This window comes from Phocoena sinus, chromosome 1 (assembly GCF_008692025.1).
Source record: "Phocoena sinus isolate mPhoSin1 chromosome 1, mPhoSin1.pri, whole genome shotgun sequence".
Taxonomy (NCBI): Eukaryota; Metazoa; Chordata; class Mammalia; order Artiodactyla; family Phocoenidae; genus Phocoena; species Phocoena sinus.
The window spans coordinates 55416323-55439666 of record NC_045763.1 but is presented as its reverse complement, the minus strand read 5'-3'; the positions used below and the strand labels follow the sequence as shown (position 1 = coordinate 55439666).

The 23344-nt window shown below is 42.0% G+C and overlaps 2 protein-coding genes across 5 annotated transcripts in view; both read right to left on the bottom strand.

Moving 5' to 3' along the window:
• UBE2U (ubiquitin conjugating enzyme E2 U) overlaps positions 1-960 on the bottom strand; it is a 71918-nt gene extending 70958 nt beyond the window's left edge. Inside the window, exon 1 of one of the 2 annotated variants that reach the window (XM_032629571.1) lies at positions 452-960. In XM_032629571.1, the coding sequence (XP_032485462.1) occupies positions 452-517 (66 nt within the window). In that variant the 5' untranslated portion in view covers positions 518-960. The remainder of the gene's footprint in view (positions 1-451) is intronic. The other variant, XM_032629580.1, reaches the window with a different exon arrangement.
• A 9037-nt stretch (positions 961-9997) lies between these two features.
• Positions 9998-23344, bottom strand: part of ROR1 (receptor tyrosine kinase like orphan receptor 1) — a 412097-nt gene continuing 398750 nt past the window's right edge. For 2 of the 3 annotated variants that reach the window (XM_032629529.1, XM_032629538.1), the window contains one exon: positions 9998-14506. In XM_032629529.1, the coding sequence (XP_032485420.1) occupies positions 13079-14506 (1428 nt within the window). In that variant the 3' untranslated portion in view covers positions 9998-13078. Of the gene's footprint in view, positions 14507-21133; positions 21199-23344 lie in introns of all 3 variants that reach the window. The other variant, XM_032629549.1, reaches the window with a different exon arrangement.

Genomic DNA, 23344 nt, shown 5'->3' with positions numbered 1-23344 from the left:
GTGACAGAAGTTGGCAAAAAGTGCACTAGACAGGAAGTAGTAGAAAACCCTGTGATGGAATCCTGCGGCCAAATATTTACTGACCCTTTCTGAGGCTTAGGTTTCTGGTAGGTAAAACAAAATACTACGAACTTATTTTGTAGTATTGTAATTAATGAGTGCAACCCTGGACCTACTAGTCACTTACTACCTGATGGACCCTGATATTCAGGGCTTAAATGCCCATAAATTACTCAGTATAGTGTGCTCAGTATTGTTAACTATTATCATGAAGTACAAATAGCTGTTATTATTATGAAGTAGATAATTATACTGAAATAGGTTCATTAAACAAGTCTGTAGTGGCAAATTATGTTTAACTAAATTATGCCTTATAGAATAAACACAGACTAAACTGCTTTTAAAAATTGGTACTCCAATGAAACACACCCTCCAGGTCTCCAGTACTCACCTCATAATTGTTTTTCTTCAACTCTTGGAATTCTCTTTGCAGCAAGATGTAGGCTCTGCTGTACATGATAAGGCAGCAGAGTCTGGCACTTGTCCCCGCACTCCTAGGGTTCCCTCTGAGGCAGGTGTCTGAGGTTATGGGTCACCTTCCCGCACCTAGTTAACTGACATAAGTTACTTGCTTTCTCGACCGAGCCTCAGAACGCTGTGTGCTCCCAAGATAAGTGGCTCTAAGTTGGACATATAACAGTGACTTTTTTTCTCCTCTGACTCTTCCAAAGGAGGACTTCGGAAGGAAGACGTGAGCACTTTCTCAACTGCGGTGTGTCACTGCAGGGCCAGCCCACAGCCCATCTGAAGGCAAACCTGGATGAGCTTCTGGGACCACCCGTGCTGCTTGGGCGTGAAGTGGGCGTGAAAGGCGTAAGCGTAGGGCGGTCGTAGACGTTTGTTGTCTCCGCTTCACAGGTGTAACTAACTGGGTGCCGGCTCGGCCGGAGGATGCCAATCGGTTGCCAAGCAACTGGACCGAGGGGGTCTAGAGTGAAGGAGGTGGGAGCTTCTCCGCTCCTCATCCAATCAGAGACGTGGGGCGGCCTCTGGAAACCTCCTCAGCCAATCGTCCAACCGGTTCAGTTTGAAAGGCCAATGAGAGCCGTCGTTGAGGCCCCCTCCACCCCCGCTCCCCGTGCGCCAGCGAGGTCCACCAACTTTTTGACTCTACCCAGCTGGGGTGGGGGGAAGGAGGGGTGAAGTCAGAGGATCTAGCATGTAAGTCTGTAAGTCAGAGAAGCGTTCACTCGAAGTCCTCCGAAATAATGTTTTCTTTTTCTTTGAATATCAGAAACCATCAGGTAATAAGTGACCAGTAGTACAGGTCTGCGCTTATTTATAATAACTTATATGGCACGTTAGCGTTCACGATATGTTCGCATACCTTATTATGTCATCGAATCCTACAGTTACTCTGGGAGAATGCTCCACAACAGGGAACTACTTAAAATTTCTCAGATTCCCATCTCTTGCCGGAGAGTTTTGCACCTGCTGTCCCTTCTGTCTAGACACTCACGACGTTCCTTCCATCCTTCCTCCCCACATTTTTCCTTCACTCATCGTTCAGATTTCCCTTTGCCTGTGATTCCTTATGGAATCCCCTAAGACAAGATTAGGCTCCTTTCTTGTGATCCTAGAGGACCCTGTTAGTATTTATCAGGCTGTATCACAATTGCTTATGGCATTCTCCAGCCCACTGTGAGCTACTTAAAGGATTTAATCTGACGGTGTCAACTACAGAAACTGGCATCCTTGCTCAGAGTGCTTTTTTTTCTCACTATTTATTTAACTAATTTTATGGAAACAGGACATGAGTTCAATTAGTTCATTCATTCCACAAATATTTATCTAGCACTTCTCATATGCTATGGAACAATAAAGATGAAGTGACTGCCCTTTTGGCTCCAGTATTCAGTAAGTAAATACACAAAACCGAAACGAGTGTACAAAAGAAAAATCATAATTTCAGATCACAAGTGTGTATAGACAATAAAACAGTAATGTAATAGAGAGTAGGTAGTTAAGGGTTAGAAATGGTGGTCAGGGAAGGCCTTGGTCAGGAGTAGACTTTGAGGTGATACATGAAAGATAAGGTGAGAAGGAGCCAGCTATAAGAAATGTTGAGGGCAAAGAGTTCCGGGAAGAGGAAAACACAATAGTTCTCAGTCAGGAAAAAGCTAGGCTTCAAAAGGGAACCAGGGAGGGCCTGAGAACACATGGCGGAGATGTGATTAGGATGGAGCCCTACACGGTGCGAAGTTTGGGTTTTATTTGAACAGAAATGGGAATCATTGAATGGCTTTAAGCATGAGAGTGTCATGCTCTGCTTTACATTTACAAAGTTACTCTGGCTGCCTTGTGGAGAATGGATTGTGCAGGAGACCATTTAGAAGGCTCCCATGGTCAATTTCATGTCCAGGTAGAGTAGCTTAGACACTCCCAACAACATCTTAACTTTACTGACATCTGGCACAATAAAATGATTTGATTCTGTGTTTCATAGAACTGAATACAAAGGGTTTTTTTCTATTAAAATATCAACTTGGACCTGAGATTGAATTTTGGGGGGCTCTCCTTCAGATGCCATCAGATTTTCACTTGGGTTTATGTAGGACTGGCAATGTATGGTGAAAGTGAAGAAAGGGCTGCTTCTGTGAGAAAGTAATGGACCCAATTTGGGGATATTAACTAGGTTTCTTGATGATACCGTGGTGGCCCTGTGGTCTTTCCTTCTACTCTGATAGGGGAAAACTGTGATAATAAATGCAGACTCCTTTGTTTTTTTGTGTAAAATTTTACTCTAGGAGAAATTATGTTAAAGTAAGAGAGAAAGATAAAATTAAAGCATTCTTTGTTCTGAAGTTTTATAACTTGTTATACATATGGTACTTTAGTGCAGTGAAAATCAAGCTGGTATATTCTCCTACGACCCCTCAAATCTATTGCTAGCCTTGCCCTCTCCTTGGGACTTCAGACTAGTATACCCAGCTGCCTGGTTCTCACCAGGCTGTCTCAAGGACATTTCAAACTCAAAATATCCAAAAATAATTACCTCCCATCCTCTCAAGCAGCCTTCTATCCCGTTTGTTTTACCCAGTTTCTCAAGCTGGAAACTTGAAGTTCGCTCTGACTCCTCCTCTTCCTCATGACTTACATTTAATCACTTTACCAAGGCCTGCTGCTTTTCTAGCTTCTTCTCACACCTTACCACCAGCGCCCAAGCGCACAGCCTTGTGATCTCTTGCTAGAACACAGAACATCTTTATACTGTATTCCCTGTCTCCACACTTTCCTGTCATAAAACTTGACAGTAATTATTTAAACTAAACATGTGATCGTGTAATTCTCTGCTTAAAATACTTCAAGGAATCCCCTTCATCTCTCCAGCTTATTCTGCCTCCATCTACAGAGTTTTAAACGTGGATTGACTTCTCAGGGTGTGGGTAGGGTGGCTGAAATTGTGGACAACTTTGTATGTGTCTGTATATCTATGTGTATGTGTGTGCACATAGACTTTTTTCTTGGTAGAACAGGGGCCATGGAATTCATTCATTTTAATAATAGCCTGTGATGTAAAAAGCTTAAGAAACTATGCACTACAGTACAAAGGACTGAAAAGAGAAATGTTGCATTATATTTCTTATGGTAGGCAGAATTCTAAGATGACCTCGAAGAGCTCCACCCCCTGCATAATCCTCAAGACTGTGAATATGATAGATTTTTCTCCTGTGATTAAGTTGACTTATGTGGCATAATTGACTTTAAGAAAGGGAGATTATCCTGGGTCAGCCTGACCTAATCTGGTGAGCCCTTAAATGGGACTGGGCTCTTCCTAAGGCGAGTAATTGAAAGCATGAAAGGGATTCCACGTGAGGGAGATCCTCTGTTGACACTTTTGAAAATGGAAGGGGCCAGGAGGCAAGGGATTTGGGCAGCCTCTAGGAGCTGAGAGTGGCTGCTGGCTGACAGCCAGCAAGAGAATCAGAGCCCCAGTCCTACAACCATAGCAACTGAATTGTGGGACAAACACATGAGCTTGGAAGAGGACCTGAACTTCAAATTAGAACATAACCTGGCCAATACTTGTGAGACCCTCAGTCGTGCCATACCGAGGTCTGACCGAGAGAGTTGTGGGCTAATAAATGATATTGTTTTAAGATATTAAGTCTGTGGTATTTTGTTATGCAGCAATAGCTAACTTATACTACTTCTTACCCAGAGTGCACAGCTACTGACAAAGACAAGCTTTGTGGCACAAGGTCAGTCACTTACTGAGCTGGATTTACCTGATTCAGTGTGGAAAGAACTTGGGACCAGTTGATAGACATTAACATATGGCTTTAGACAGGGTTAGGGGATAACATGGGTATGGCATCCTGAAAAATGAAGTGAACCAAGGCTCATGCACAAGTTTTCATCATCCTCGGTGAGCAAGGCACCTGACAGTCTATTTTATTAAACATTTGCCAAGTTACTGAGGCCATCCCCAGCTTTAACAACCAAGAATCCCCTCCCCCTCTTTTTAAAAACAATTCTTTCCCTCAGGAGTGGAACAGATGTTTTCGTTTTACTTAAACTAAAAGACTGTTTTTCTCATCCACCAGGAATATGTACCAGTACAAAGTGTTAACCTCATTTGGATTTGAACCCCCATCCTCAAGAGCAAAAGAAGGCTGAGGATCGCCAAATGTCAGCTCAGCTGTGAGAAGCGTTTTAAATCATATTTTGACGTATGTTACACTGTTAACTAGAAAATGAAGTGCAGCACACATGCTTCTAGTAACTCTGGTTTCAAATCATATGATCCCTTCTTTGTCTTGAAGACCTTTTGATGTGTGTTACCAATATTGAGTTTCTCTGCTTTTAATAATCTTATATTCCTTCCTCAATATAAATGTCATGAAAAATACTGAATGCTAATCTTCAAAGATCAAACAGGAAGAAAGAGGTAGGCAGCATAGTTCAGTGACTTGAATTCCTGAAATTTCTCATTTAAAAATTCTATTTTAGCTTATAAAAGTCTAGGCTCAAAGAAACGCTTGGTTCCCCTTTGTAAAGTTGAAGTTGCAGGCTCCCCCAAATTTCTGTTAGCTGTGAAATAATTTGGTCTCTCCCTGTCAGGTACCTGAGATGCAGGGGCCCCTTGATCACTATTTATATCTGTATTTGTGTCTACCTAACAGAGGGGGACTCAAAATCAATACATGCTGGCTTTTATTTCACCTTCTTTGCTTTAGCTAGGGCGACCCAGAGTCCAGGTTTGCCTGGGACTGGGGGAATTCATAGGAAAAAGGACTTTCAGGGCTAAAACTGGCATAATCCCTGGTAAACTGGCACCACTGGCTATCCTAGCTTGGGCTTCAAGAACCTTTTTAGGGGGGGAGTTGCATAGACAATTTGGTAACAGCTGTTTGTTTTTGGAGTTGGTGTTTAAAGGTTTGTGTCTATTTGTTTTTCACGGCAGGCTGGTGCCCAGACCTCGTAATCATCGTTCTGAAACATCATGCCCAGAATTACATCAGGAGAGGATATTAGCAATCCTATGATGAAGGAATGCAGTGCCTGCTTGGGTACTTTACTTGCGCTGAAGTGTTTTAGGAGAATCATGTCTCCTTTCACTTTGTTCCCAACATGGGAACACCAATCACTGAGAGATAATGCATTTCATAATATCTAAGTACGACTGTGACTGTTAAGTGTGTGTGTGTGTGTGTGTGTGTGTGTTGGGGGCAGGGGGACTGGTTAAAGGATATAATTATTCTAGGCTTCTTTCACATATATATCTACAAAGGCAGACCAAGCTTTTAATATACCTTTGCATAGCGCTCTCAGTTGCCCCCTGGGGAGTTCCAGAATTTCAACATGGGAGAAGCTTTGAGGTGGCAATCAGCTTGGAGGGGGTGTAAGGGATGACATATGGTTTACGGATAGCTTAGCGATGTGTCTTGAAGCTGTTTTTACTTAGTGTGTGTTTATTAGGGGTGGTTTGAAGGGAGATGATGAAACATTCATGGGTTAAGCCCACTCCCACTTCACTGGCACCAGTATGGAGTGTTCTACGTTATGGCATGTGCATAAATAATTAAGTAGGATATTTGTGCTCTAAATATTTTACCACATTAGAAAATAATGTATCGCTTTATAAAAATTGTTTAAAACACATTGAATCATGATAGCAACATTGGCACTTTTTGAGCACCTCCTATGTGCCAGATACTTCTCATATATTTGTATACGTTCTCATTAAACGCTTATATCAACTCTGAAAGACAGGTATTAGAGAAAACGGATAAAATTGTATATACTGTGTTTTTGAGAACTTTTGTGTCAGGCACTCTTCTCTGCAACTCATTTACTTTACTTAGTTTCAATTCTATGAAGTGGATACATTTTCAGATGAAGAAACAGCAGTTCACAGTAACTTGTGTAAATTCACATGGTTACCAAAAGGTGAAGGGAAGATTTAAACCCAGGCTGTCTGACATTAGAACCTTTACTCTCAACCTCTATGCTACATTTATACCATTTTACGGATAAGGAAGTAGAGATTGCTTTACTTCCTCGAGGTCATCCGGATCACGGGCTGGAGCAGTTGAAAAGTACGTGTGCCTGCGCCATTCTCCTCATCCAGGGTCCGTGAAGGGGGGGCGGGCGGTGGACATATAATGTCAGATGCTATATCTGAGGAATTTATCGATTTTATGGTCACTTTTATGGCATATTCTGGGGTGGTCTTGAGAACTTAGAATTTTTAAAAGCTCCCCAGACAATTGTGATAATGACCAGGTTTGGCCACTATTGCCCTATTGTAGGGCTGGCTAATAAGTTTCATTCCTGGTGCTATTCTTGACTGATTAGTAGGTTATCTAGAGCAGTATGTTGAAACTGTTAAGGCTAAATCTGAGCTCAGCTGGGAAGAGCACCAGTTAGTGATTAGCCGCAAACACAAGAGAGAAGGGCGCTGGTGCCCTGGGTTTGCTGTACTGACTCTACGTACTCAGGGCTTCAGCTGGGCTGGGGATTGTGTTATTGTTCCCAACTATTCACCCCCTTCCCTGGAAGAAGTTTCTGCCTCCTTGCCCCTGACTGTGACGGTGTGGCTTGTGGTGCCTCTCAGTAGGGCAAGGTTCATCCATGTCCTACGGTCAGCTTTGGCCTCAGAATTTGTGTTGACCAAGAGAACGTGCGAGGTGGACGTGATATACAGCATGTCTGAGCGCAAGTTTTATCAGTGACTGTTTCAGTGCTGCCTCTTGCTCTTTTCCCTGTGCCGTGAGAACAGTGTGTCCTGCAGACCTGGGAGCAGCTACAGCAGCTGACCCACCTCTGCTGACTGACATGAGTGAGAAATGAACATTCGCTCCTACAAGGCAAGCTGCTGAGATTTTGCAGTTATTATTGCAGCCAGGCTGACTAATACACTCCACTTCCAGAGTGAACTCTGGAAGTACAATTCAGTCCTAAACTGTCATTTCCCTTAATATTAGTTTTAGTCTTATCAGGTTGACTCTTAGTAAACTACCTAGATCATGCCATTGGGGAGTTGCAACTCCTTTCAAGTGATTCTAAGGGGCAGAGACTCAAAAGAAACCTTTCAGGGAACTGTGTTAGGATGGACCCCAATGATAACTGGAGTTACATCCCTAATGCCCAAGGGCTGCAGTGGCGGAGGAGCACGTGTCATAGAATGGAGCCTGATCTCCACCTATTTCTGTTGCAAATTACATGTGCCTCTACGGCCATGGAGAGCTTGAGCGTTAATCTATGTCTTTGTGCAGCCAGTTCTGTAGTTTCGTGTGTGTCTTTGAATTTACATTCAAGAACATAGGTCCATGAAGCTTGACCTTTAGAACCACTTTCCTGCAAATTGAATATCCCCTTATTTCAGCATGTTGAGCTCTTGAGATATTGACCTTTTAACAAGCGTAAGTACATGTAAGTACAGTAATGCCCTATCTGATCTTAGGAGTCGTTCTCCTAATTTAACCATTTTGGGATAAGAACAGCTACTAACCTGGTCACTTGGGTGAGGATCGGTGTCATGTCGGGCCTGGTCAGCTTAAATGTCATAGTCCTCGTGTGAATAACCAGTTCATGGGTGCCTAGGATTCAAGTAGTCATAAATAGGTAAGCAGACCTTCTCCCTGGACGGCTCTATGTTTTTTTTTTTTTTTTTTTTTTTTTTGCGTTACGCGGGCCTCTCACTGTTGTGGCCTCTCCCGTTGCGGAGGACAGGCTCCGGACGCGCAGGCTCAGCGGCCATGGCTCACGGGCCCAGCCGCTCCGCGGCATGTGGGATCTTCCTGGACCGGGGCACGAACCCGTGTCCCCTGCATCGGCAGGCGGACTCTCAACCACTGCGCCACCAGGGAAGCCCCGGCTCTATGTTTTGAAGCCTTCCCAGCCTAATTTTCCAGAGGATTACGCTGACCTTGGGTGCTTTGATGGTTTGTAAGACTCTCCTTCCTCCGAGTTAACAGCTTCCTAACACTCTTGGCATTTATGGTAACAAACTTCAGGTGCAGGCATCCTGTAGCTGCAAAACTTTTCCTCTTATGTGTGTGCTCCCTCGTTCCTTCTGCTCCTCTAATATAGCGTTTCCTCCTTAGCGTTTGAACTCTTGGTTAAAAAAAATGCTCTATAAATGAAGAGTCTGAGCTTCACCTCTCGTACCTCCCCCAGAGCTTTCCGCCCTCCAGAGGCAGAGGGGAGCACAGCGGAGCAGAGGAGTACTCAAGGCCAGCCAGTGGGGACTGACAGACTGCAGCTGGCAAAGGAACACAGTGGGACCAGCCACAGGTGACTGCATGCAGCCGACTGGGTCAGGTTGTCACAGGAAGCTCAGGGGAGGCGGGCAGCCTCTGCAGCTGCTTCTGCTTGATGTTTACTGGGAGCTGGGCCTTCCCCCCTCCCAAGAAGGACTAGCCTATCCTCGACCTCAAGTTGCAAAGCAGAGGAGAGTTCCTTTAGTTGTGTTAATCAGCAATGCAAGGAGTCAAAAAAAAAAAAAAAGGTACACTAAGGACCAACTCTTTTGTGCTTGTCCATATGAAAGAAAAAGCTTTTGGTCACCTTCCAAGAATGTGGTCTTGAGTGAACTAGACAAGGAGTATATTCTTGGCAAAACTAGGTGCTGTTACTTTTCCATCCAAGTGAACAACTACAGAAAATATAACAAATTGCCAAATGGCTAATGCAAAAGTTTTTAGTGTTGAATTTTTGATGAAGTAAAACCTGACTACCTTTAAGGGGACTAAAGTGGCTGAAATGTTCTTAAATGTTTATATACACATTGCTAAGGATGTAAATGACCATCCTCCCACCTTCCACTCCCAGGCCTTTAGGCTGGCCTGTAATTCTCACTTATTGCTGGATCCCACCCCAGAATTTCTGATTCAGTACTTTGAAGTGAGGCCTGAGAATCTGCGTGTCTAACAAGTTCCAAATCTGCTGGTCTGAGGACCACACTTTGAGAACCCCTGAGATAGGTAACCATCTTTGAAGGTGTGTAGATAAAGAGCCCGTCTTTAATCAGTATTGAGTGGTTTGTAGGAGGTATTATCCGAGGTGGTGCTGTGAGCCTGCAGATGTTGGTGATTAAGGAATTAAGGGTAAGGCCCCAATCACAGAGTTGAGTTAGGGATGGTGGGAGGGGAAGAGCCTGGAGACATAAGAAGGAAATGGGAGTGAAGGGCAGATTGAGGAATTCAAGTGAGAGGGAGAAAGCCAGCCTGACACCGATCTCACTGCCATGTGAAGTGATTGCTTTATTGAGTTTGATCGCTGAGGCGGTGACAAGAGCTGTACCTAAAACAGATGGATAAGGCCCTGAAGGTTTTATTGTATCCCCTTCTGTATTAAATAGCAGAAATGGACAAGTTCTTTGAACTTTCGTAATGATACTCATTTTCCTTGACAGTGTGTATTAATCGCCAGATGGGGAGCTCTTTCTTTTGGGCAAATAAGGTCATAAAGATAAGCTGTGACAATTAAATGGCCACATTTCTTTTATTTTATCAATATGGTTGGAGTCTAAGTTGAACATAAGATGTACACAGCTTTTTCTTCTTCAGAATTCTAAGATGATTTTTGATGTCTAAGTTCACATGGAAACATCAAGGCAGAAAAATATGCAACTTTAAAAACCGATTTTCACATTACATTTGATTGTTAAGTAATTATTCAATATATTATTTTGATTTTAAAAATTAGAATCTTGCCATATATAGGTGGGTGATATATGGTCATAAAGTCACTGGGATTCTGCCCTCCACCTATGGTCACTAGCAAAAGAATGTCCAAGTCTATTTTAAAAGCTTACTTAAAAATAATCATTTCAATGAAATAGCAGTAAATACGAATTATGATTCCTCTTTCTATGAAATGTCAAACATTAGGAGAGATAATATTAAAGTTCCCAAATACCTCCATGATAGCAATATTCAGGAAATAATATTTTATGGTAAACATTTTTAATAAACAGCAGCATAAAATAATCAGTGTTTAATATCATCTCTGGTGTGTGAAATACAAATGCATATATCCTCAATATAAAATAAGCTTCTTGTCATTACAATTCCATGCTTGTCTATTTGAAATGCCCATAATAACAAATCAAACATTAAGTAATACAGTGATTAAATGCATGCAGTGAAAATAAGGAAAGATATGATAGGGCGAGATATCTGAATACTGCCATTATATATTTGAAGAAAATCTATACCGAGTTAAAAACAAACAAAGGAAACAAGGAAACAGACCAGATATAAAAATGCAGAGATATATTTCACTTCTGTGATACAAACCATAAACATAGTTTTGTGCAAAAAAGAGAAAAGATCTGAAAATAAAGTCATCTTACAAAACATTGTCCACAAAGCAAAAGATATTTTTCAGTCTGTGAAAAAAATACTATTTTAATACAAAAGGGACTGTGTTATGTAGTATCACAGTGCTATTATAAAATACATTATTACAAGTGGTTTTGAAATTTAGTTTGCTCACCTTAATGACTTCAGTAATTATAAAATGTTTAAAATAAATGTTATAGTTCTTTATAAAAAACTAATTTGAATTTATTTTTTACCCATAGTAATGTTTTTCCAGAGTAGATATCTTACTGGCTCATGGAATGCTACTTTCCCTTTAAGGGACTCCTAGAAAAACTCAGGTTCACTGAAATTGTGTTTACTTAAAATAATAAATATTCTTGGAAAACAATTGATTGTCGTATGATATACAAAACTGTGGTTTGAATCTTCGTCATTAAACAGTTGCATAGCAACAAAAGGATACAAATATTCTCCTCTACCTAAAGTTAAGAAATGTAACTTCTGAATCAGCTTATTTATGCCATAAAAATATGTCTTAATTTATTTCTGAATAAATCTGAATATAGCCAATTCTTTGTGTTCACAGTACCTATAAGTCCACATTTGTTGTCTGAAGATTCAGTGTTTGGGAAAATTGCAACACATTTTGGTAAACATATTTCTTTGATTTCTCATCCTAATTGAATTTTTTGTTTTACAAAATTGAAATGTCAACGTGCTTCTAAGTCTCTTACATTCTCCTCATCAAATATCATTTCCAGGAATTACTTTATATCCTGTAAGTCTCTTTATAAGTCTCTTCAGCTGTAAAATAAAAAAATGAGACTTTGAGACATTGCTCTTAGAATAAATGAGTTATTCTTTTAACAAGAGAAAAATCAATCATAACATTCCTTTCTATGTAGAACTTGAAACCCATAAGAATTCTAAACTTGGCAGAAGATGGCTAGCAGGTAAGGCATGAGATGCACATTTGATACCTTCCTTCCTCTAACTAAGGCAAAAATGATCACGTTGCTTCTAGTTACCAGCTTAAAAATTTCAGTTCATGGTTATCTTTGAAGTGAGAACTCAGTACTTATTTTTATAAAAATACTGTAACATTTTGCAAATAGAATTCATAGTCTTTGGATTCCAACTAACACTATGAATACATTGTCATAACTCTTGGTGCTAGAATAAAATCTGTGAACATTTCCAGATCAGAAAAAAAAAAAAAGTGAGAGAAACTTTAAATTAACTAGATACTGGTGTCAGAGAGTTTCCTCCTTCCCCAGAGTCCACTGATCATATGCACCCCCATACCTTAGACAGCTCATAAGCAGGAGGATGCAAGCATGGATGGGCTGGTCCGTAGCCACACCTCTATTCTTCAATGTTATTGGTCCAGGGACGCTCCTGTGAGGCTGTCCCCATGGGAACCCTTGTTCCTTTCCCATGGATGCTGATCAAGGCCAAGGGGCCATTTTCCTGACTGTGCTGCCTTTGGTGCCTCATTTCTAACGCAACACAGTGAACTATCAACCGGTGGTCAATTTCAGCATCCACATCTAGCCTTATGATCTGATGCCCTATGTTATTTCAAGGGCTTGTGTAAACACACTGTGGAAAAAGCCTTCATGATCAACAGAGGAGACTCACAAAGAGGCACACTTCTCACGTTCCCAAAGAAGCCCCACTGTGTAGAAGGCTTCAGGGAAACTTACACTTATGGCTCGTTTCCATCTGGGATTTTAAATCTGGCCTAAAGTTTCCTCACTGATTCTGAACATCACTTCCATACAAACATGCACAGAGTCTAAATTGAATCAACATAATTCCTGAACATCTGTCCTGAAGAAAAGACAGCAGGTAGACAAATGCTATGGTATATACATTTTGGGGAGAGAACAGTCATGGCAGCCAAAGGTGAATACACAAAGCACCGTTTGACTTTCCTTTTTGGTTTGATACTTAGTCAGAAGGTTCATTTCCTCTTCACTGGTTTGCAGTTTTCAGTACTTGAAACCAGATGTACCAATCCCAGTGGCATGGCCTACACCCTGATGGAGTGTTAATCCCACATTGTTTTTTTTCTGGCTGGTGTTTGCCCTGGTTGGTAAGACACAGTTAAACTTCACAGAAGATACTTGTTGCAATGTCTGCTAAATGAGAACCTTACTTTAATAAAAACATTTGAATATAAATCTTTTCTACGACTTCCTAGTTTTTCCTGTGCACCACATTTACAAAAGCTGTGCATTTTACAGTTCTGCAGAAATCATAGATTCGGTGTGTCCATGAATGTTGGAGTCTCCTAGCAAAGATGGTTGCTTTGAGTCTATTTTGTAGGGTTTTTGAGACTTGTTGCCAAAAACGGTGATACCCATTCCACCGGGGTGATTCGGAATTGACATGTGTGGTAGTAAGGGAATATTCGCTTCCTGATTTGATCCTGATGAAGGTAGGCTGGTCACATGACCAGTACTAGTCGACCCACTGGCACTGCTCGGGGACCGACTCTTGGGAGGTGGGCAGTGCTGAATCACTCTGGGAGGACCTGCTGGCTGATAGTGGGCAGCTGGAAACGCTGCGTATCCAGGAGGTATTGGGTATCCATTGATGGGGATGAATCGCTGGTTCTGAGGTATTGGTGGGCTGATGAAACCAGCAATCTGGCCCTGTGGTGTAATACCCTGGCTCGGGAACATGTAATTGGGATATCTGGGGTTACTGAGATTACTCACTGGGCTGGCACTAAGGGAGGTTGTCTGCGTGGTGGCATTTCCACCGGAAGGAGTAGTAGAGCTGGTATGACTTGAGAGTCCCTCCCAGGACCGAAGCCGGACGTGAATATCTTTAAATCTTGGTCTCCTGGAAGGAATCTCATTCCAACACTCTGTCATGAGGCTGTACATTCTGGGGGGGCAGTCTTCGGAGCATGGTAACAGCTGTCGTTTTCTCACCATTTCGATCACTTCCTGGTTACTAAATCCATAATATGGCTGGAGTCCAAAACTGAATATCTCCCACAAGACAACCCCAAAAGACCAGATATCTGAATCAGAAGAGAATTTGCCATACATGATGGCTTCAGGGGGCATCCAGCGAATGGGAAGCAAAGACTTACTCTGCACCCTGTAGTAATCAGCGGAGTATATTTCTCTGGAAAGCCCAAGGTCTGAAATCTTTACGTGAAGTTGCTCTCCGATTAAAATATTGCGAGCTGCAAGGTCCTTATGGACAAAGAAGTGACTAGACAGGTATTCCATGCCGGCTGCAATCTGAATTGCAATGTGTAGAAAATCTCCGTGATCCAGGCTGGATTTTACAGTCCCATCTTCATCACTGCTACAGCCAACATCTGAATGTGGGGACCGCATGATGAGGAACTCGTGGAGATCCCCCTGATTCATATACTCAAAAAGCATACACACAGGTTGTTCCTGAGTGACAGCCCCTAGAAGGCAGACAATATTGGGGTGGTGTAGTTCGGCCATCAGGGAGGCTTCCTGTTGAAATTCTGTCCATTGCTGGGGGTTGTTATAGTCTTTCAAGGTCTTTATAGCAACTAACTGAGCATGGTCCATGCCTGGGAGATAGAGGTGGCCCTTATAGATCTTTCCAAAGGCACATTCACCCAATTCTTCCATAAAACGTACAGCAGAAAGAGGGAGCTCTTTAGCCTTGCTCTGTATGAAAGAAAGGCAAAGTGTGGTTTAAAACATTTTCTAAGGCAAGACATCCTGGCATCTGAAAGGAGGGGTGAGGCATATTGAGAAAGGTTCTGTACATCAAATTAATTACAACATTGTACATCTAGAAGTCCTTAGAATTGTTGGCTGCAACTTTGGCATGGCAGATTTTCGTCCATCACTCCCCTATCCCTCCATGCACACCCCCTGCTCCAACAATGGTTTCCTGCTGTTACCTTGAATCTTGCTACTCAAAGAGTGGTCTTGGGAAGAGCAACATTGAAGCTCACTACAAATGCAGACTCTTGGACCCACCTCGGACCTACTGAATCATGATGTGCATTTAACAAGACCCCAGGTGATTCTGGTGAATGTTAGAGTGTGAGAAGCACTGATGCTGAGGATACAGCCTTAGTCCTTAGCCTGGGACCTAAGAGTATTTGTGACCTGGTCTTACCCTTGCTACACCTCCACATGATGGCATCACTTAGGCTGAATAGGTCTCCTCATTGTCCACATGCAAATGGCATGCATGTTCTTGCCTACTACCTTTGTTCTTCCAATGCTCTCCTATTTCTAAGGTATATATTGAGCTAAAAGCCAGAGAAACCAAAACAAAAGGCTGTTCTGAGGTGCTCATAGTAGAGGTGGGGGAGGTTTGGAATGTGCTTCTCTCTACCTATCGAATCTTGCTCTGAAACTCTCCCTGACCGCTCTGTTCTTTGCCTCCCGTGGAATCCCTCTGGCTTTACCGTCTGAATGCCACTATGTGCAGGATGCAGTGAGGTGACTGGCTACACGCTGACCTCCACAGCCACAGTTCATATTGGAATCCTGCCCTCTCCACTTACCGGCCGTGTGACCCTGGGTACAATATTTAACCACTCTGTGCTTCAATTCCCTCATCTATAAACTGGGATGATAATCGTACTTATCTCGTAGGGTTCTTGTGAACTTTTAGTAGGTTAACATCTGTCAAGTGTTCAGCATGATGTCTGGCACATGGTAAGGGCTACTGAACTTTTAGCTATTATTACCTTGCTATTGCTGCTCTTTCTACCAATATACTTTGTCCTCTCAATCATATTTCAAGTTTTCTTTTTTTTTTTTGGCTGCACCGTGTGGCATGCGGTATCTTAGTTCCCCGACCAGGGATTGAACCCATGCCCCCTGCATTGGGAGCATGAAGTCTTAACCACTGGACCTCCAGGAAGTCCCCCAGATTTCAGTTTTTTGAAGGGAGCTATTGCCTTTCGAACCAACCGATCATCTCTGTGGCTTTGCAAGTGGGTTATTTACTGATTGACCTGAAAACAGACAGGAGAAAGCATCTAGCTCACAATGAAAATAAATATTAAATTGTGACATTTGATCTTGACAGTAAACATCTATTATGTCATGTGTTTTTTACTATTTTTGAAATTCACCTCTGATCTATCCTGACATTTAATCTAATTTGTTAGGGAAAAAGTCATAAAAGCAATGCATTTGTACCTAAACTGATTTTTTAAATAATCCCTTTAAATGCACTTTAAATCCTTATTTTTTTAGAAAAAAGTACTGCTGTGAGTATCCCAATTGAAGCTGATAATTTTGCAAATACATAGGGAATTCAGAGCTCTCTGTACACAGTTTAAATCAACAGTTTAGAAAATTAACTAAAAATTTTCTCTAACCCAAACTCTACTAATCTAGAATTCATGATGATTAGCTCTGTTCTAGGCTAATTTTTGCAGGGCAAAATGCCCATTAACCTAATTATAAGTGTAAATAAACTTGCAGCAAAATACCCACTTAAGAGGACAAAATAGAACTGAGAATTTTGAAACATTAATTCCTCCATGCAAATAATATTTCTTATCATCTATAGGTCTCACTAATTTGTTAAAGCAGATTTTATGGGGTTTGTATTTATAAATGTCTTACAGTAAAGTTACTTCTGCTGAAAGTAATGGCAACTTCTTGCTTTAAACATTTAGGCAATTGAAGCTTATTAATACAGTCCTATTAATTATAGTATTGTTTGTAACAGATTAGAAATAACCTAAATGTCTACTTAGTGGAAACTGATTAATTGTGATGGAGCTAGTAAAAACAATATTATACATTTGTAAGAATATTATACAGTTGTAAGAGCAAATGAGGACACTTTCTATGTACTGATATCCAAAATCCTACTACTAAGTTAAAAATAAAAAGCAAAAGAACAGTTAATGCTGTATGCTGCTTTTGTGTGAAAGAGGAGGAGAAAAAAAATGAATATATTCATATTTCTGTCCATAGGCATAAAGAAACTCTGGAAGGATACTCAAGAAATAGCAGTGGTTACTGCTGTGGGAACTGGGGGGAGGGTGGCAGAGGTGGGAGATTTTTCACTTTATGCTTTTTTATACTTTTTTGGTTTCGTTTTTGCGGTACACGGGCCTCTCGCCGTTGTGGCCTCTCCCGCTGCAGAGCACAGGCTCCGGTGGCGCAGGCTCAGCGGCCATGGCTCACGGGCCCAGCCGCTCCACGGCATGTGGGATCTTCCTGGACTGGGGCACGAACCCGTGTCCCCTGCGTCGGCAGGCGGACTCTCAACCACTGCGCCACCAGGGAAGCCCTGCTTTTTTATACTTTTGAATTTATGAACCAGGTGAATATATTATCAATTCAAAAAAATGAATAATTTAAAAACATATGACCCATCTTTCTATCTGACTGAATCCAGGAAATTTATTCTGCAATCACAATTCCTTCACTGTTTTTCCTTTTGCTTCTAGGGTCAGGATTCTGTGGTTGCTATGGAGTTCCTTTGGGAGAACAGAATGTACGTGATGGGAAGAGTAACCAAGCCTACTTTGTAACTCCTGCAGCCCTCAGCCCTCAGATTGATTGTGCTTTCGTGGCCAGAGTAATCCAAAGTGAATTTTTCCCACATGACATTACAACAGGGATTTCCATCAGACCTTTACCTAATGATGTAAATGAATCCAATTTATGTGAAAGTCCCTTGAATGGCATGGTAGGTATTACTTTTTTTTTTAATTTATTTTTTATTATTTTAAAATTTTTTTGTGGTATGTGGGCCTCTCACTGTTGTGGCCTCTTCCGTTGCGGAGCGCAGGGTCCAGACACGCAGGCCCAGTGGCCATGGCTCACGGGCCCAGCCGCTCCGCGGCATGTGGGATCTTCCCAGACCCGGGCACGAACCTGTGTCCCCTGCATCGGCAGGCAGACTCTCAACCACTGCGCCACCAGGGAAGCCCTTACTTTTTGATTTAAACAGGATCCCCCATGCTTTTGGTGATAGAGAAGGGTATAGGACTGAGTAATAAACTACTTTTGAGGGAAAGTGGGAATGAGGAACTAAACCTAAGGAATATTAGACTGATCTAATGAGGCGTTAGGACTCTTCCCCCTTCCCCTGCTGAAGCTTAACCCATAGGCAGTGTGGGGTAATTCAAATCATGTAACCTTTGGACTCATGCAAATCTGAATTTGCATCTTGGACCTGCCGCTTTCTATTATTAATAGTTAATATTTATATAGCACTTACTATGCGCCAGACACTATTCTGAGCACTTGACAAATATTAACTCATTTACTATAACAACCTCGTGGGATAAGTCCTATATATTAGGTGGCTGACCTTGGGTGAGTTTCCTAACTTTTCTGAACCTCTATTTCCATATCTATAAAATAAAATAATATCTAGCTTCCATAATTACAGTAGGGATTAAATGCAACAATGTATGAAAGTAATTTCCACCTAATAAGTGCTCTTTAAATCAATTTTATTATCCTTCTTAGGGAAGTAATCCAGAAAGTGGAGTCAATGCAAATGATTTACATCCATTTACAGCCTTAAATAGCTCTAGACAGTCATCTATAATTCTATGTTTAAAAAACGAATGTTTAAATTTCTTCTTGTTAATCTTTCTCTGTTCTCCTGTAGTTGCTGGTTTTTAAAAAAATTCTTTAAAAATGACAGAGACTCTGTTTTGGAACCCGAGGGCGGGTAAGAATTTGAGTGGCCTGTGGTCTGCTCCTCTGAGGATTCTGGGAAATGCGGATGGAGGTGGAGGGAGCAAAGACCCACGTGGAAGAGTGGATGGTGGCAGATGGGAAGGGAAGCAAGCAGGCCAAACTGGTGGGGACTGGAAAAGAAGAGGAGGTGGACGGGACCTTGGCGCTGGCCTGACACATGGCCCCTGGGGCTTCACGGCTAAGAAAGCCGGCCGGCTGCATTCCCATACACTGAGGTAAGAAAATTAGTCCTCTGGTATTCACCTTTGGAAGAAGAACTCTTACTCTTGCCATTTTACAGATGGAGAAAGAGGCTTAGAAAAGTATCAAGAATTTTTAGGAGAGCCAAAATTGCTGCCCTTGTGTGTACAAGGCCTTCTGTTTGAAACCAGAGAAGCTGGCTGGCCGGCAACCCCAGTTGGACACAGCATGTCTCTGGAGGCTCAGCCTGGGGCCTGACACCTTGCAGGGCTGTGAGGTCAGCCTTCAGTGTGTGGTCACTCTGTGGAATGATAATTGTTCTTCTTTCTCTCTGTCCAGACAGATGAAAAAGTATGTTTTGACCCAAAGTGTGTCTTGTCATAGCTCCCCAACACCTGGTGGGCCAGACGGCATAGAGTCCCAAATCATCTCCAGCTGACAGAAGGAAGGGATAGTTCATCAGAGTTAGTCAGAACCAAATTTGGGGATTTGCTTTGGAAAAAAAGCACGGAAAGTAACCAAAATGACCAATTTCACAAAACCTTTCCTTGGAACACCTGTGCAGCAGCCAGCATAGAAATACCCAGGAAAAAACTGCTCAGAGCTTGGTTTCAGGGGAACAATTTACACAGTGATTTGCAGTTTTTAAATGCTCAAGTTATTTGGTACAAATGAGTCTTAACTATAGACTCATTTTCAAATTTTACATAAATCCTGACCTAGTTAAAAAATCATAAAAACCCTTAAAGAAGCAGTCAGTAGACTGTATGGTGACGGCAGGAAATTAGCTGTATTGTTGAGGAACAGATGGTTTACATTATACAGACCCTTTAGGCTAAACTTGTTTAGGTCTGGCATATTGTAAATTATATTTTGGTAATGAAAGTGAAATGACCTCTGCTTGACCTCAAGTGGGGTTTGTCTGCTTGAACCAATGTAGTGGAAAACTATGAAAGAAAATGAAGTCATAAAGTTTTGGCAGTTCAATTTTGGCTCATTTCAAGTTAAGGGGTTATAAATCTGTTTAGTTTTTGTTTGACAAGTATTTGTCATACAGGGATGTACAAAATGTAAAGAAGTGTAAAATACACATGAGGCACGATGCCAAAGTAAACCAAGTACAAAGGAAAACTGGAATGAATAGGGTCCTGGGCTCCTATCTCTTTATCACTCCCTCCATTAGTTGAATGACAAGATGGGCTCCGTTTATTATATGCTGTAAGGCAATTAAGTACCTTAAAACTGAAACAGGCTTTCAGTTTAAATGTTAACATTTTTACTTCTCAAAGTAAACACACATCTGCCTCAGTGCGGTTTAAAAAATTATATAATTTTTTTTGGGGGGGAGAAAAATCAAAGTTGATGTAGAAGTTGATACATTATTCTAAAATCCAATTGTGCTTCTTCCCCTAGAAGTTTTTGAAGAACAACTGCATTCAGGTTTAAATGAGCTCTTCACTGGAGGAAAATGAAGGGAGAATATTTTAGATGTGAGTCCTTAGATGTGAGTCGCTGTGAGTACTGCAGTCCTGTCTAAACAGCTGCTAGAGAGGCCAGGCGGATGTTGGTGGCTTCTCTCACCTGAGTGATGAATACTAAGTGGGGACATGTGCCCCTTTTAGATCCATTAACTTTAGGTATGAAAGCAATGAACCATGGGTAGTTTTTAAAAATTGTAATTATGTAGATGGCAGATGGATAAGGCAGACAGACTCAGTGACTTTATGTCTTTCCACCTCTGGGAAGTTACACCTTAGGTGATAATACACTTGAAACGACTCCTCTGGAGGACACTGCTTGCGACTAAGCTGCCATTTCCTGCTCACTTTTCCTAAGTGACTACCACAGGAAATGAGATGAGTATTCTGTGATGGCCATCAACCTTGGCGTGCAGCACGGATCCCGCTCTGTGACTTTTCACCTCTAACCTGAACAGGGCATGACTGATCGCTCTACTTTTGTGTCCAATTTGAAGTAGACACACAGATGAAAAGCAGAGCCACATGAGGGTGGAGGGAACCAGAGCTCAGGGCGGTGCTCTGGGACAGGAAGTTGGCTCCAGCAGCAGGTGCTGGAAAAGGACTAAAGTTCATGTTCCTACAATGGACCCAAACCTCCTCCTATAGTCCTTGCAGCCCCTATACCTGTTCCTTTCCCATTCCTCACGTCCCAAGGCTGCTGCCCTTTTACAAATCTCTTTTGCTATACACATTTGCCGATTCTAGCTGTATACAAGTATCTGTAGGAGAAGAGTGGGCCCCACACAGTGACATTTGTCCTCACCCTATTAGAGGAATAATGAAGCAGACCCTATTGAAGTTAGGGGGTAAGTTTGGGTAATAGGAGGGCATGACCAGGTCTGTTTCTCTTTGAAAGCACAGTTTTCTCTGAGAACTGTATTCCTTGTGGACTTACTCTCTGAATCTCAAGTTGATCAGCAGAGTCTACACCAGAGCAGGCACTGGCATCCCCCAGAGGGCCTGTTAAAACACAGATTGCTAGGCCTCACTCCTAGAGTTTCTAATTCTGTAAGTCAGATTCTGCAGTTCTGACAACTTGCCAGGTGATAAGGATGCTCTGGGACTGGAATAAATGAGAGAACCCTGCTCCCGGCACAATGAATGACCACAGTGTGTCTGTAGAACCTGACTGAATGATTCTGACTTACACGAGACAGAGACTATACTGTGCTTCGGGAGATGCTTTGGAAATGCCAGCTAGAGAAAAATGTAAGAGCCATCGACTGGTATTTCGCTGGGTTACATTCTGCATGGCTACTGTCAGAGAGATTCAAGGTTTTGAAATAGAAATCACGTTGTAGCTTGGGCCATGTCATCGGTTTATTATATTTTCATGTGCAGCCAACTGTGTGGGATATATTTTCATAGCTGGTTACCTCAGTCAGTCAATTGATACTATATATACTATGTACCAAAGAGTATACACACAGAATAGAGTATGAGAAACCATTTAAGAACCATGAGGAGAGAGGACACAACTCCTATCCTAGATGTTTGTAATTTGAGCTTAGTAATAACTACCATGTATTGAATACTTGCCATGTACCAGACACTGAGATCATAATAATGGCTACGATCTGGGGAGGGGGGGCTCTTTATGTGTTAGGCTATAAGTGCTTTATACATATTAATTCTTTTCATCCTCACAATAACGCTATGAAATTGGTCACTGTGACTATTATCCCCATTTTACAGATGGAGAACCTGAGGAACAGTGGTTAAGTGATCCCACAACTAGAAGGTTGTAAATTCAGACTCCAGGGTCTGTCTTCCTCATGACTACACTACACTCCCTTGTGGGGTCTCTCAGTGTTCAATGCATCAACTCATTTAACCCTCATCCCAAATCCGTGAGATTCATACTATGATTTCCCCACTTTATGGATCAAGAAATTAAGGCCTTCAGTGGTTAAGTAGCTTGCCTACGGAAGCACAACTATTAGGTAGTGATGTCAAGATTCAGCTCCAGCTGTGTCTGGCTCCAAAGATGAAGCACTTTTCTGGGAAGAAGAGGTAGTTTTCATTTGATCCTCAGAAGGCTCCACAATTTTAAAAGCATGAGGCCCACTGGTATAAAAGTGGAATGTTAAGGTGTAATTGCTCTCTGGCCTCTGATGACCTAGACCTTACTCTGGCTGATCCTCTGTTGCTCCCATTAGTTGACTGGGGTAAGTGAACGAAACCATTCAACAGAAGGCTGTACCTGAGTTGGGCACAAGAGCCCTGGAGAGTATGTGAAATTGAGATTTTTTTAGTATCTGGCCTTGGCTGTTGACAGGAATCTGTCTGACTCTAAAGCCTGTTTTCCTTTCCTGTGCATCTTACTGCTTCTTAGGTAAACAATGTTAGAATTGTGAAACAACTGACTCCACTCATAAATGGAAATGATTACATTCTAAAAGCTTAAAGGCCACGACCATTTGATTCTGGGAGATTATGAACATTTTCAAAGACTACAGCTGAACTAAGTGCCTTCTGGTTTATGCAATCAAATTCTAGAGGGAGTTCCAACCAATAGTTTGCCATATTTGTTCAGAGTTCAGCCGCACTTCTCTGGAAGTGATTTAACTTCAGAAACAGTCCTTTTCTCTATAATGTTAACTTTCTGATAGTTAGTTTGAATGTTTGGTGGTGACCAGGATTGATTCTGTGGTGGAGTTACTTTATAATGTCAACAGGAGATGTTCTATTCTGCCTGGAAACAGGCAGAACAGATGCCAGTAATTTTAATGTCAGCGTGAGCCACCGTGTGCTCATAACTTGGGCTTGTGTGTTTCAGTCAGCCTGAAAATTAAGGCAGTAGAGTGAAACAGGGCAGGGGTCCCCAACCACTGGGCTGCGGACGGATACTGGTCCGCGAGCAAGTGAAGCTTCATCTGCCACTTCCCATCGCTCACGTGAACGTCTGAACCATCCCCCCGCTCCCCATTTGTGGAAAAATTGTCTTCCACGAAACCGGTCCCCTGGCGCCAAAAAGGCTGGGGACTGCTGAAATAGGAACACTTGGGCTCTGGACCTGGATAGACCTGGCTTTGAGTTTTTGGCTCTCCCACTCACTAACTGTGTGACTTTGGGCAGACTCTTAATCTCAAGCTTCAGTTTTCTG